A 16,150-nucleotide genomic window follows, 5' to 3' on the forward strand; every position below is an offset into this window, starting at 1 on the left:
TTACTCACAGATTAGTAAGCAGTAACCTCAATTTTGTCATTTGTACTCACAGGTTCATAAACTTGCACCCACTACTTTTTAGATTAGGAATCTGTGCGGTTCTCTGCAATCTTTTCCTTAGTTGCTTTAGAAGAGCTCTGTACTTTTATAATAGTGACAATAAAATATAATTTCCGACCTTCTGCTAGAGGGTCCATGTAAAGTTTGAACCTCATTATTAAAATTAATCTAGAAAATAAATGTAAATCTGATTTTTGATGTTATTACGTGATTTAGTGGACAATGTGCAGTTAAACAGTATTAATGCCGTGACCTACTCTCAACCTTAATTGAACTCCTCTCTGCCCCCTAACAGTGTCTCTCTGATCTCTGACTGATATTGAAATCAATTCGAGTGGCCCTCAGGCGTTTGTATGTTCACATGAACTTTGATTGGGTTGCACAGAACATGCAGCTACCGTAGCTAAATGCTGTCACTCCACTGAATACATCAGTAGCGCCTGCCGTGGCAATCTATTTCCATCAGTAATAACCAGACACAGATAATCAGTTTGTTAAGCCCTGCTGGTTTCGCCTTTGTGCTTTTTTCCTCTTATTTTCATTAGTTGCATAATTACTCAAAGTGCCTCTTTTTAATGTAATATCCTATAAGGTGATTTTATCCAATTAGCTTTTGAATTATTTAGAGCTAATTAGAATATCTTAGCAATTCCTCCCTCTGCTCTCTCAAAAATGCTTCAAGAATTAATCTTTTAAAAACATCACTCACTTCCCCTTTCTGCCTCTAATTAAGGTCATCACACAGTCGTTTCTCTTGAAATCGTTCACTTTCACTCTTAAACTACATTTCTTCGCTCTCTATTTTGCCGTTCTTTTGAAATATAAATGCCCACCCCCTCTACATCTCTCTCACACACACACGCAAGCACACACTCACTTTCACTGTTTTGTATTAATCTCCTCATGAATGACTTTGCCACCCGGCTGCTTTCCACTCCTAATCCCAGTCATGTGACTGCTGTCTTAAGAGAAATCCTAGATGTGTCGTCCGGGTAAAGAGGGTCTGTGTGGATGGATTAGTGGAGGGGTTTCATCAGGTCAGACAGACTGTGTCGTCTCTAGAATCAGCACTTTTACTCTTCACTTTTCAGATGCTTAAGCTTACGACTCTAACTGCCTGACAACACTAATATTCTATAAATACCTATAATCTATAAAACTCATTGAAACTCACATCTATCTATCTATCTCAACCTGTCCTCCAACTAATACGCTCGTATAGGTCGTTTGTCCAAATCCCTGAAATACGACCCATCAGAGCGTATACTACAATTGCGCCCCTATTGGCAAAAGGTCGTTTTCATATTAATGTTTTGTACTCTTTTATTTGCACTGTGATTTGTGTTTCGTGTAGCTCAGTTGATAGATTATTGCGTTATACCTTGATATGCAATCATGCTATCATGGGTTCGAACCCAGAGAACGGACGTGCACGTAAAATGTATATGCTCAATAAATCATAATTTAGCATGATTTCTGTGAGGGTTAGGTTTAAGGGGTGGGGTTAGGTGTGGTCATTCGAACGAATAAGCCACCTAGTAAAATATGTACAAATTACTGTGAGATTGGTTCAAAAAGTCCACACATTGCATTTAAATAAACGTGCGTTTTGATTGGTAATGACGTTATACGTCACTTCATGACGACAGACGCAACGCGATACTGTCATTATTTTTACGCCTCCTATATGGTAGTTTTTTGTTGGAGGACAGGCTCATCTATCTATCTATCTATCTATCTATCTATCTATCTATCTATCTATCTATCTATCTATCTATCTATCTATCTATCTATCTATCTATCTATCTGTCTGTCTGTCTGTCTGTCTGTCTGTCTGTCTATCTATCTATCTATCTATCTATCTGTCTGTCTGTCTGTCGTTTTATCTGTCATTCTATCTATCATTCTGTCTATCTATTGTTCTTTTTATTGTTCTAATTTCCAATTGTTCTATCTATTTATCATCTATCTATCTATCTATCTATCTATCTATCTATCTATCTATCTATCTATCTATCTATCTATCTATCTATCTATCTATCTATCTATCTATCTGTCTGTCTGTCTGTCTGTCTGTCTGTCTGTCTGTCTGTCTGTCTATCTATCTATCTATCTATCTATCTACACTCTAAACAATCTATCCGTCTGTCTATCTATCTATCTGTCTGTCTATCTATCTATCTATCTATCTATCTATCTATCTATCTATCTATCTATCTATCTGTCTGTCTGTCTGTCTGTCTGTCTGTCATTCTATCTATCATTATATCTATCTATTGTTCTTTTTATCATTCTAATATCAAGTGTTCTATCTATCTATCTATCTATCTATCTATCTATCTATCTATCTATCTATCTATCTATCTATCTATCTATCTATCTATCTATCTATCTATCTATCTATCTATCTATCTATCTATCTATCTATCTATCTGTCTGTCTGTCTGTCTGTCTGTCTGTCATTCTATCTATTGTTCTATCTATCATTCTAATATCCAATTATTCTATCTATCTATCTATCTATCTATCTATCTATCTATCTATCTATCTATCTATCTATCTATCTATCTATCTATCTATCTATCTATCTGTCTGTCTGTCTCTCTGTCTGTGTGTCTGTCTGTCGGTCATTCTATCATTCTATGTATCATTCTATCTATCTATTGTTCTTTTTATCATTCTAATATCCAATTGTTCTATCTATCTATCTATCTATCTATCTATCTATCTATCTATCTATCTATCTATCTATCTATCTATCTATCTATCTATCTATCTATCTATCTATCTATCTATCTATCTATCATTGTATCTGTCTGTAGTTCTATCTGTCTATCATTCTGTCATTTTATCTAACATTTTTTCATTCTATCTTTTGTTCTATCTTTTGTTCCATCAGTCATTCTATCGTTCAATCATTTTAATTCTTTCTATCTATTTTTCTATATATTTCCGTCTCTGTTGTTCTGTCTCATTCTATCTTCCATTGTTCTATCACTCTATCAATCTATCATTCTATCATTCTGTCGATTTATCTATAATTCATTCTATCTGTACTTCTATCTATCATTCTATCGGTCTGTTTTTTTAATCTATCAGTCTTTCTATTGTAAATCATTCTATCTGTCTATTGTTCTTTCTTGTCTTCTATCTGTCATTCTGTCTGTGTATTGTTCTATCTGTCTGCTGTACAATGTAGAGGTCTAAATAGTTTGAAGTAAAATGTCAAATCATCACTGGATTGTTTTCCCTCCCCAGCGTAATCCTCCTTTAGTGGTCTCTGATCTCTTTGAAGATGTGAAGGATGGAGTGATGTTGTTAGCTCTTCTTGAAGTCCTGTCTGGTCACAAACTGGTAAGAAAAATGCACTTTTGGTTGTTTTGGTATTTGATTTTCCTTTGTTAATAGAAGTTACTTAACAGCTATGCAAATGACTTTTACGGTATAAAGCATCATTGTCCCAGTCAGATTTAAATTTCTGTAATATAGAATGAACATTGTTTTTAAATTGTGACATTGTTTTAAATGATAGTAAACATGATAATACAAGACATATTACCAAAACATAAACAAAAAAATAGTTTATTCACTGCACTTTATTAGCGCTCACTTACTCGCACACACATGAATATCCACACTCTCAGTGAACAGTCCCATAAAGCTAGTGGTGCCTCAGGTCTTTGCAGTGCTGTAACAATCAATATAGCAAGTGGCACATGGCCCTTTGATTTTTTTTCTTTCATTTTTACCTTTCTCTCTTGCAATCTATTTGGTGCAATCATCTTTATATTCTCTGTTTTTCTGTATTATTTGTATATAACTATCCTGCCCATCTGCTTTTTTTCTCCCTCTTTTTTTCTTCATATCTTTCTCCCTGTTCCTTGCTGTGTATTTACATTTTCCTCTGTCTATCACCATTTTCCTTTTGTCTGCTGTGCTATCTTCTCCCATCTGACAGCCATGTGAACAGGGCCGCAAGCTGAGGAGGATCCACTGGGTTGCTAATGTTGGAAGAGCACTGAAGTTTCTGGAGGGCAGGAGGGTAAGGCAGTCCATTCCCAGAGTGCTTTGCTCAGGTGTACAGCTCCAGGTCATAACCACTCAGTCTGACCTACACAACCTTTTCCACTCTCTGCTCTGATACTGCTCTCATGCTTTACAACACTGTTTCACGAGAGACAAAGAGAAGGAAAACCCTGTTCTTCATTTCATGTTTAACTCTCATTCTAATGTAGAAATTGTTTTATTTAAAGCACCAACAAATGAAGGATTTATGGATTAATTAGAACATGCTACATGGCTCAGAATAGATTTATGAGGTGATGGTGACACGTCTGAAATCATTCTCCTTATTGAGGTTTAGTCCTGAGTCAACTTATAATAAATCTGTCTCTGGTGCCTCACATGTGGCGCTGAGCTTCCCACATACAGTCTCTCTGTCTGTGGTTGCCAAAGCTGAACAAATTGACTAATTAATGTACAGTCAGCCAGGCATTTTCACAAAATAAATCCCTAATTTAGGACCCTGTTGTGAAAGGGGCATAATAACAGACAATACAATACAATACAAAACACACACACACACACACACACACACACACACACACGCACACACACGCGCACACACACACACACACACACACACACACACACACACACACACACACACACACACATATATATATACATATAACATTGTGTGTGTGTGTGTGTGTGTGTGTGTGTGTGTATTTAAATATTTTAAGCAATGACAAATTAAATTATTTAAATAAATTAAAAATGACATTAATGACATTTATATATCATTTTTGTCAAAAAATGTAAGCAGCACAACTGTTTCAACATTACTACTACTAATAATAAATGTTTCTTGAGCACCCAATCAACGTATTATAATGATTTCTGAAGGATTACGTTACACTGAAAACTGCTGAAAATTCAGCTATGCCATCACTTAAATAAACAAATTACATTTTCAAATAAAACACAGTGATTTTAAATTGTAATAATACTTCACGATATTACTGTGTTTTCAAATTAATGCCTTGGTGAGCATAAGAGACCAAATTCAAAAACATAAAAATTATTACCAACCCTAAACCTTTGCAAGGTAGTGCATACAGTTTAATGGTCACAAAAATATTTTACCACTCAAAAGTTCATTTTAATGTAGCACTGTTATAATAGATAAAAAGAAGAGGATTGGTGTCATTGTCTAATATTTTATAGTTAAACCATGGAGATTTGAAATGGGGCCCATCTCTCCCCCTTTTATAAACAGGGTATTTTTTCATATCATCTCTCTTGGGAGAAGCACAGATATTTCATTTACTGTATAGCTGTGCTTCAGACTGTAATTATACAGCCTGTCAGTGAATGAAGCTGAGCTAAGCCTCCCACTCCTGAGGTGGTCTGTCTGTCTGAGTCTCTGAAGAAGCCGAGGATTCATTTCATAAGCTACAGTCTTTCACCATCTTATCTGTCTCTGTCATCCCTCTCTTATATCTCTCTATTCCCTGTGGAGCACAGTGGGAGAAACCAGAGTACAGAACTGTTTTGTATTATGCTGAAGTGTACTTTTATGTTCAATATGGGACACAATATTTTAAATAAATGGGCTTTTTTTTAAGTAAGTGGCTCTTATGATTGTGTATCTTTGTGTGAATTTTTCATTCTTTCGACTTATATGTGTGGCTGGTTTTTAGTATACATGCCTTGGTGTGTTTATAACAATAGGTGCATGTGTGCAGTGCACACCTTGTCTGTCACTGAAAGGTTTTAGGTTATCACAGAGCTGAGGCTTCTTATCACCTGTCCTTCAGTTGATGGGACACACTTTTGTTAACAGCATGCATGACCTCTATTCTTCTTCCTCTGTCTTTCTCCCCTTTGTTTTGTCACCATTCAGTCGGCCTACAGAGGATCTCCGGTTAGTGTGACCTTTCTTTTGACTGCCTATATGTCTATGATTGACGTTATCACTTTCTGAAACAGGATCTCTCCAAATGTAAACTTGAATTAGGAATTGACTTGATAAAAGTGATAGCAAAATCAGCATCCTAAAAATAAAAAATAAAAAAATTCTGTGCTTATTTCAAACCTGTATGATTTGCTGTTGTTCAAGGAATACAAAAGGATTTTGAGCTGCTCTCTTCCATATTAGAATATTTTATAAACATTGTTAGTGTGTATTAATATTTTGAATAAGATTTTTGTTATATTTACAGTTTCGATTTTAATTATAGTTTAATATTAATCATTTTGTTTGATTCGTGTTTTAAATATTTCTTTTAGTACTTCAACGATAGCTTGCAATGCATTTTAGTCAGTATTCACTGAAAAACTTGCATGACAGCCATTCATCATTCACTTTCAAAATGTGTAAACAAAAGAAATAAAGTCATGTGGTTTTGAAGTGATAGGAGGGCGAGTAAATAATGACTCATTTTCTTTCTTGCTTGCTTTCTTTCTTTCTTTCTTGCTCTCTTTTTTGCTTAACAGATTAAATTAGTTAACATCAACACAACAGATGTGGTAGACGGCAGGCCCTCGATTGTGCTTGGGTTGATATGGACCATCATCTTATATTTCCAGGTAAAAATATTAGAGTAATTTCCTTAAATATTTCAACCATTCTTCAACAATTAATATCTTTAAGTTACTATAATTTAACAAAATAACAGAGTAGTTAATAACATTTTCAACACTTCCTCTGCATCTTCTTGTTCAGATAGAGGAGCTCACCAGTCATCTACCAGCCCTACAGCCTCAATCTAGCAGCAATTCATCAGTGGAAAGCTCCAACAGCGCTGAGACCAGCAGCCCACCTGTCAAACGCAAGCCCCGCCTTTCTTTTCAGGGCGGGGCCAAGAGAGCCCTTCTCAAATGGGTGCAGACCACAGCAACAAAGTAAGAACTGTATTATGCTTGTGCAAGGCATTGAATGAATATATTGTTCTTTAATCCCGTTTCCCTAAGTAAAGCATATGACAGCATTCTTCCTGGGTTTTGACATAATGTACATATGCACATGTGTGTTTACAGGAGATTGGGTCTGGATGTGAAAGACTTTGGCCCCAGCTGGCGCACAGGGGTGGCTTTTCATGCTGTCATCTTTGCTTTGCAACCCCATCTGGTTAACATGGAACGTGTCTGGAGGAGACCCAACAGGGATAACCTAGAAGAGGCCTTCTCTGTGGCTGAGAAAGAACTGGGCATCCCACGATTACTTGACCCTGAAGGTGATACCAGTCATACAGAAAAACAGAATATGTAATGTTTCACGTTTGCAATTTTTGGTCCAAATCATGAGTAGAGATTTGATGCAGAGTCTGTTTTTGATGTCAATTCACAAATATGCCAGTTTGTACATAGTAACAGACAGACACAGTTTGGCTTTTGACTGTGTACTTTCAAATTTTGTTGCACAAGGCTCCAAGCGCCAAATGCTTAAATTCTAATTAGCAGCATGCCGCTCACAGAGGATATGATTGATGAATTTTTAATGGAGGGGTTAAGTCTTCGACCTCCTAGACGCCATCTGAGCTTCCTCATGCTTCCTACAGGAGTCTGACAAATGAAGTTTGACATTTAAACGATTAGTGGCCCATTAGCCACGGTAAAGCTAACTGAACAAATAGAAAAGCTACGTCAAGGAACATTGTCAGCCATAGTTCTTTTGTAAAGGTAACCATCAGTGAAGCCTCTGCCAGACCATGTCGACTTGACGATTGCTATTTTTTTAGACATTGCACCTGATATTAAGCACAAAAAGCTTAAAATTGCACACAAGTATTAAGCAGCACAGCCATTTTCAACACGGAACTAGAAATATTTCTTGAGCATCAAAGCAGGATATTAGAATGATTTCTGAAGAATAATGTGACCCTGAAGACTGAAGTAATGGCTACTGAAAATACAGGTTTGCCATCACAGGAATAAATCAAAATTTTTAAATGCATTCAAATAAAAAAAAGAGTTATTTTAAATTGTAATAATCTTTCACAATATTACTGTATTCATTTATTTATCTTTGACCAAATAAATGCTTATCGACCCCAAACATTTGAATGGTATTGTAGGTTTATGTAATATGTAGTGAAGTTTGAGACTGAAGATCTATATAGATCTTAAATACTGGAAAAAGACAGAAGTTTTTAGAGTTTTGAAACATTTAAAACAAAGAATCGTGGCAAATGCGTAAGACATTTTTCAGATTCTTGATATAGCATTATCTAAAGTTGTAATTACTGCCTGGTATCATTTTCAAAATACACCAAATACGTTGTGCATGCAATCTTTGAAATCTGAGTAGGTAATTTCAAGGTGTGTTAAAGCTAAATGTTAATGCATGGATGCACAAAACAGGAGACAGGAGCTAAAGCTAAAAGAAAATGACCGTGACTGAAAAAATCAATTAAATCAAATTAGCCACAGAACAATGAACCACAATGAGTGAGTAAAAATTTCCACAAAAGAGGATGACAAACCTTTTTAGGAAGAAAAGAAGCTTTTGAACAGGGTTATTTATAATGGGCCTCATCTGAAATACAGGGTGTTCATTGCAGAACCTGTATTTTATTTTATTTTATTTTAATGAAAATGGTAAAATTACTGTACATTTAAATCTTTTTTAATATGATTTAGATGTGGATGTGGATAAGCCAGATGAGAAGTCCATCATGACATATGTGGCACAGTTTCTGAAGCATCACCCAGATCGCCAAGAGACAGAGATAAGACGGCAACAAGAGGAGGTACTATAAATATTTCTCATCCTACAACTAAACTTCAACCAGCTCTTCATTCACTGTATGTCTCATGGTCTGATGCTCTTTACTTTGTTAAATGACCACTTTCAACAGTCTGTCTTATTTGTGGGTTCACGTCTCTCTACTCACCATTTTCTTACACTATATTTCTCTCTTTATACTCCTCCCTCTGTTTTTTCCACTAATGTGTTGGTGTTTATGTGCATCCCTTTTCTGTATCAATTCTATCTTGCTCCTCGAGCCATTGAAGAAATGTTAGAGGTACGTTTGCTTGTATGAAACAACATTATTCCTGCTTTGACTGCTCCGCCACTATTTCCACATGTTGCTGCTGCTACTGTGCCATGTAGTTTAAAATCCTTTCAGTGGAATTTTGCCTCCCTTTTCATCATGAGTGGCGTGGATGTTGAGTGGATTCAGGACATTATACACCTTTGATATGCCCAGTATAATTTTACTCCCTTTACTATTATATTTGCAATACAACTGGGTGAAATTTACATGACAATAACGACCTTTAGCTTTGCGTTAATGCCGATAACTTTAATGATTAGCATTAGTAGCAGTCTTTAAAAAATAATAATGGTTCATAACCAAATGGAGCGCTGAATTGATCCTGTCACCACCTGGTCCTTTTATAGAAACCATTAGTTCCCTCATGCCACCGTCTGCGTGTGTTTCAAAGTCACTGTAATTTGAACAATTTTCACCTCATTTAAACTGAGACAATGTAGGTTTTAATATTTCAGGGCATTGTATGCCTGTGACAGCATTAGTTTCGGGGAGGCGGGGAGGAGAACACGCAGCAGACGTTGGCAAGGTCATGATATAATCATTTTGATGACCCAAAGGCATTGCCTCGTGGAGGATGCCAAAATGTATGATGAGCGCTGGAAGAATAGGCTTAATTTCATTAGAATTAGCTGAACACTGCTCTCACTTTCTCGATCTTGTTCCTAATTCATAATAGGGAGGGTAAATGTGTGTAAAGTGATTAGTATCTCCCCCGCAGAGCTGATTTCTTGCTCCCCCATGGAGAGGTTTGGGGCAGATCCGTACAATGGAGGAGAGGAACTCTGCAAACAGCATGAGTACAAAGTCTGAGTTGGATTTATAAATGTGGCATTAGTGATGCATGTTTGAACTGCAAAATTGCATTGAGTCGGGGGTTTAAAGTGCATTAAATTACTTTAGGTAAGCAAATGATGAGTGTAGAGCTCCCCAAGGGCCTTAAATCTGCGCAAATGTTTGCTTTTTGTCTTGTTTTTACAATCCTAACTAACTCGGCACTCTTTTTTTCTCTCAGAGGGAGCAGCGTAAGACACTGAGGGAGCTGAAAGCGTGGGCAGATCAGTTGGAGAGAGACTGTGCTCAAGCCCAGAGGGATGGAGGAAGTCTCGCCGTGCAGTACCAGGTGAGTTCAGCGTCTCAGTCAGAACCTTTTGGCTGAAAGTAATGTATACAACATATGATATCAATTGGATGCCCAATGCCTGGTGGTCAGATTGCCACTATTCATACTGATATCCAAGAAAACAGTGTGGCTGTTGGTTGAAATACTGATATACAGGGTAAAGTTCAAAAGTATAGACTGTTATTAAAAATACTTCTTCTTTTTTTTTATTAAAATTTAATACAACTTTTTTCACTTTAAATAATCTTATAAATAGCTGGAAATGGACTAGCATGAATTTCAGATTTTCTTAAAAAAGACTCTTTCTTGCAAAGAAGAAATGACTCTTGTGAATGTTTTTATTTTTTCTCTAATGTAAAACAAATATGTTAAATAATATAATTTTACAATATTACTGTTACTGTTTGAAAAAGATTTAAAAAATGTATTGACCCCAAACTTTTAACCAGTAGTATATGTTGTCAGGCATGATTTGAGATTTGAACTGTTCATAGTGGTTTCAGATTTTGGACACCACTGTGTGTATAGTCATCATTATTCATATGACTCTGTGTAAGTAAAATGGAAAAATGTGAAAAATATGGTAGAACCCAGACAAAACACTGGTTGCTAAAAACTCAGCACACTCCCACATACGCATGCAGACAATGCTAATATACATTAGAGCTGAGAGCACTTATTGCTCTCATAATCATGGGCACTACACACCAGTGAGCGACGTCTGTTGCTTTCTGTAGCGCCCACGGACATGTTCCATATTCAGAAGAACCAGAGCTCTATAGCAGAGACCGCATGGGTAGAGAGAAAGTGGAAAATTGGAGCCCATTAGTGCATGAATACATGCATGTGCAATTTGGCTGTTTAAATTCTTTTTCAGCTTTTGGCATGTCTCTCTTTCTCTCTTTCTTTTGCTTTGTCATTTTTTGGACAGGCTGTGTTATCTTGCTGTCTTTCTCCTGTTAGCATTGCATTGGACGTTATTTGAATATTCCGAATTTCAGTAATTCAGTTTCCTGTAGTTCTCTCTTTCTTTCACTCACTCGCTCTCTGTCTCTCTTTCTCTCAGACATTCAAGCGTTATCGTGTACAGTTTGAGGTGCAGAGAAGGCAAGTGGAAAAATGCATTCAGTCCACTCAGAAGGACAGCAAACTGACTGAAGATCAGGCTCTGGTCAAACAGGCCTGGGAGAGACTGTCTGCACGGGTCAGATACACCATAGATTTGTGTTATTTTTATATGAAGCTAATTATAATAAATAGTCTAACCCTAATCTTAATCCATTTTTTGTGACAGTTTATGTGGTATTTTTCTTGCTGCAGTTTTTGGATTGGCATCTACAGCTGGATAGTGGTTTGCCTCATCCTTTGGGTGAAGTTGGAGTGTGGTTACATCAAGCAGAAAAGATCCTACGAGAGGAACTGGTCCCTCAGCAATCCCATGACGAGACCGCCAAAGCCATTCACAAAAAGCGACTACACGACCAGGTAAATCAAGGAAATCTGTGTTTTTCTGTATGAACATGTATGGTGTATTGGATAATAGATGAATGAGAATCTATTAATGATTCTTAACAAAACTGCCAAAAACTTCACTTTCTTCCTTTAACATGTATTCTGAGTCTTACATTTATCTGGGTTTTATTGTGCAGGAGATCTTAAGGCTTCTTGAAAGACACAAGCAGACCTTGCAGTTAATACACAGAGACAGATGTGTTAATAATGTCCCCATTCCCATGGAACAACTGCAAGACATGGCAGAGAGGTAAAAATCATAACAGATTCTACAGAGATTTATAATAGAATTTTAAATTAAATCTGCAATGGCTATAAATAAAACTTATATTATATTATATTATATTATATTATATTATATTATATTATATTATATTATATTATAGTATATTATATTATATTATATTATATTATATTATGTTATATTATGTTATATTATGTTATATTATATTATATTATATTATATTATATTATATTATATTATATTATTAACCTGCTTTTATTTAACTGCCTTCAGATTAAACTACATATCTACCTCCTCCCATGTTCACTTGAGCAAACTGGAATTCTGGGAGACAAAATACTCTATGCTGGCATTTTTGACCCTAGTTGAGTCCAAGCTCAAATCCTGGATAATTAAATATGGTCGACTGGAATCAATGGAGCTTTTGCTACAAAGCTATGGTGTAAGTTCTTAAGCCAGAGAGATTGCAAGAGACTGTTTAACTGTTTTTGTTTTATTCTTCTCTCATCTCCTCCATTGCCTAACCATGCAAACATGTTTTCATCCATAATTTTTGAGTCAATTCCATCACATCCAGTATAGCTTAAGATACGTATTACTTTACTTTGTGCTTTGATTCCACAATTAAAATATCTGATCTTTACTTTTGTTCATTCTTTACTTCTGTAGTCTTTTGTGGAGGGGCAGCAGTTCTTTGAGAAGTATGAATCCAGCCACCAGGCTCTTATAAACACTGCTGAGCTCTACATTAAAGCAGACAGCTCAGGTATGCTTCATATACTGAACAATGACGTGCTTTATATGTATGCATGTATGCCTATGGTTCTGTTAAATGGTTGCTTGGTAACAGCACTACAACTTTTAACAGTGATTTTGCAGTTTCATCCCGGTTTCACTGGTTCAAAAAGTAATTATTTATTTTTCTCTTAAAATTATATGAGAATCATTAATTATGGAAAAATATGTTTTCCTGAATAACAGAAGGCGGTACATGGGGAAGAAGGGGATTAAAAAAATAAATAAAAAATTAAGCGGTGGTGGCGGTCTTGGGTGAATCAAAAACTATATTTGTAATGTAGAAATCATATCATGGCTGTGCAGTTAAAGGCACTTTTTTTTTAGAGAGAGAGAAAATGCTTAACATTTCACCATCTCAGTGTCCAGAGGGCAGAATGATAGCAGCTCACCTCGTTTCCCCCTCAGTGACTCAACCCTCGAGTCAATCAGTCTCTCTGCCTGTAGCCTCTTCCTGCTGTCTCTGTCTCTCTCTGTGTATCATCCTTGCTCTTTTCCTTTTGGTTTTTCTTTCTCCTTCTATGTTCATGCCCCTCTCCTCGGGCCACTGGTAAATGAGGTTTTCCCAGGCACAGAGCTCAAAAGGGAATTCCAGTCCATTAGTGCAGATACTGTATTCTAATTGGGTTTCTTTGGGCAATAGACTGCCAACATGTTGCTTTGTTCGTGCCTAAGGCAATCTCAACATAGAGGTGGTCTTTGTGTTATATATCTGAAGTGTGATTGGAAGATCACAAAATACATCTCCCAGAAGCCAATCACATCTTATCGTTGTGATCTAGTTCAGTGGTTCTCAACTGGTGGGTGGCAACACAAAACTGGGTCATGGGTCTGTTCTAATAGCATCACAGACAGGAGACGTTATGTCCAGTTATATTTTAGAAATCAATAAAATCAAATAGAAATATTAGATAATGTTTATAAATAAAAATAATAAATAATAATTTATAATAAATAATATTATTTTAGATTTAAACTTTAAGAAAAATCGAATGAAAATTAGAAATGTTGCCTTTGCAAATAACTGAAATAACAATTTTAACTTGAAGTACTAAAATGACTAAAAACTATAAACAGAAAGTTAAAAAAACGAAATAAAAAACTTTTTGCTAAAAAGACTAAAATGAATGTAATCTCGAAATATAAAAATAAAAGTTAAGTTAAAGTATTAATAGATACTATAATAGCATTTACTGTAAAAATACTAAAATTACACTGTATATTATCACTGCAATGCTAATAGATAGCAATAATAATTAGTTTTTGATAGGGAAGGTTAAATGCTTGTTGTAGACATCAAGGACTGTATTTATCACTACTTTCATGAATCTGCTCTGCTTTTGTATGTGCATGTTTTGATGTTGTAGTTGAGGGAGGGGTAAAGCTCTTCCTGCGAGAGGTGTCTGATCAGTGGAGGAGTCTGTCGGTGGAGGTGCGAAGCGTACGGTCTATGCTGGAGGAGGTGCAATGTAACTGGCTGAGGTACAACAGTTGCGTGGCCTCATTGCAAGCCTGGCTAGAGGACGCTCAGGGGGCTCTTAGACAACCTGAGAACACCAAACGGGTGAGACATCCACATACTGTATATGAAAATAACTAGTAGGGCTATGTTTATAGTACATTCTCATTCTCTTTTGTTCTTCTAGGAGTTTTTTCGTAATCTTCCACACTGGATGGAGCAGCACGCTGCTATGAATGATGCAGGAAACTTTCTGATTGAGACCTGTGATGAAACAGTGACACGTGACATAAAGCATCAGCTCCTGCTTCTCAATGGAAGATGGAGGGAGCTATTCCTGAAGGTCAAAAAGGTAAACAAGCTTGTTCACATCTTAAAGATAGGAAACTGGTCAGTTTAAAGAGATGGTTCACCCCAAAATTTTAATTCTTTCACTGAATCTTTATGCCTTTGTTTCTTTCTTTAATGTCAGAACTACTATAAATAATTAATTTTGTGTTTCATGAAGGAAAGAGAGTCATATGGAGTTCATGTTTAAGTGAACCATTTCTTTAATAATAAACTCTGTTTTTCTCTTTTCACAGTATGCTCGTCTTCCTGAGACTCATAATGTGAGGATGCACCAGGATGTCAGCTTAGACATACAAGAGTTTCTGGACACTTCCATTACCAAACTTTCCTCGCCGCTTCAAGTGTCATTGTTGGATGTCAAAGCCTTTATGCAGGATGTCGAGGTATAGAGGTTTCAACATTTACTGTATTTGGAGTGTGTTGTTAAAGGGGACATCAGATGCCCATTTTACACAAGTTGTTATGATTCTTTAGGGTCTTCATGAAAAGTCTATGACATACTTTGGTTAAAATATTTCAATGGTAGTGTAAAACAACACCCCTTTTAACAGCTATGTTCACAGTGAACCATTTCGGTGCATGTCCCTTTAAATGCTAATGAGCTCTGCTCACCCGCCCCTCTCTTCCATGGGGTGACTAGCAGTTTTCTAAAGCTGTAAACTTAAGCCGCTTTCATCACAGAATTTGCTAACTAGTACATTATTAGGAAAGGCGATTTGCAAAGTATCATAAAAAAAATAAATAAATAATATTCACTTCTTCTGGAGGTGAAGCTGGATCACGATTGATTCACGCAAACATAAATGCAATCATAAATCATAAATAATCATTATTACATCCAACAACAAAACACCACAATCGCTTAGGAGTCATTCTTGTCTAAACCTGCTCCAGTGATGAAACAATGGCGGACTGTTTACAGCTCACTCAGGGTGGGTCTGTGGTAAAACACCAGTGTCAATCAACAATCGTGGGAGGGGCCTGCCAAAAGTACGTGACACTGCCAAGATTCTTTGAACAGCTTGATCTGAGAAAGAGCTTATTATTTATGGGGATTTAAAAAAAAGCACTGGGTGGGTTTTTATCATCATAGGGTGGTTGTGTACACACACTGCCAAAACACATTTATGCTCAAACACCATGTAAAATTGAATTTTGCAGCTGATGTCCTCCTTTTTTTCTGTATGTGGCCACACAGAAATGATAAATGCAAGACTGTTATGCCAGTTCAGTTCATTTGAGTTCACCTAAGTTTTCTGATATAATTTCACATGCATTATAGGACATCAAGCACAGGCTGCCTGGTGTGGACGCACAATATAAGGCAGCTGCTCGCTCTGCACAGCTTCTGGCCAAAGACTCTGTTCATGGTAGCGGAAGTAAAGCACTTTCTTCTGTAACAACTGCAGAAGCACAGCTCCATCAGGTTTGCACAATGTTTGCACAATATTATGTTATCATTTCCATCTGAAAAGTTCTAGTGTTGCTTTTATTTGGTGGAACACAGAATCAGACATTTAGCAGGAGCATTCTCACTAGTCTTT

General features: G+C 36.4%; 1 protein-coding gene across 1 annotated transcript in view; it reads left to right on the forward strand.

Annotated features, from left to right (window-relative positions):
- LOC109087331 (nesprin-1-like) overlaps positions 1-16,150 on the forward strand; it is a 50,993-nt gene that overhangs the window by 16,926 nt on the left and 17,917 nt on the right. The window contains exons 3-20 of the mRNA XM_042746529.1: positions 3,319-3,414; positions 4,019-4,102; positions 5,969-5,989; positions 6,562-6,654; positions 6,791-6,969; positions 7,105-7,301; positions 8,707-8,816; positions 9,054-9,092; positions 10,138-10,245; positions 11,312-11,449; positions 11,566-11,730; positions 11,895-12,007; positions 12,275-12,443; positions 12,671-12,767; positions 14,164-14,360; positions 14,443-14,607; positions 14,840-14,989; positions 15,889-16,032. Of these exons, the coding sequence (XP_042602463.1) occupies positions 3,319-3,414; positions 4,019-4,102; positions 5,969-5,989; positions 6,562-6,654; positions 6,791-6,969; positions 7,105-7,301; positions 8,707-8,816; positions 9,054-9,092; positions 10,138-10,245; positions 11,312-11,449; positions 11,566-11,730; positions 11,895-12,007; positions 12,275-12,443; positions 12,671-12,767; positions 14,164-14,360; positions 14,443-14,607; positions 14,840-14,989; positions 15,889-16,032 (2,265 nt within the window). The remainder of the gene's footprint in view (positions 1-3,318; positions 3,415-4,018; positions 4,103-5,968; positions 5,990-6,561; positions 6,655-6,790; positions 6,970-7,104; positions 7,302-8,706; positions 8,817-9,053; positions 9,093-10,137; positions 10,246-11,311; positions 11,450-11,565; positions 11,731-11,894; positions 12,008-12,274; positions 12,444-12,670; positions 12,768-14,163; positions 14,361-14,442; positions 14,608-14,839; positions 14,990-15,888; positions 16,033-16,150) is intronic.

The sequence above is a fragment of the Cyprinus carpio genome, chromosome B20 (genome assembly GCF_018340385.1).
Source record: "Cyprinus carpio isolate SPL01 chromosome B20, ASM1834038v1, whole genome shotgun sequence".
Classification (NCBI taxonomy): Eukaryota; Metazoa; Chordata; class Actinopteri; order Cypriniformes; family Cyprinidae; genus Cyprinus; species Cyprinus carpio.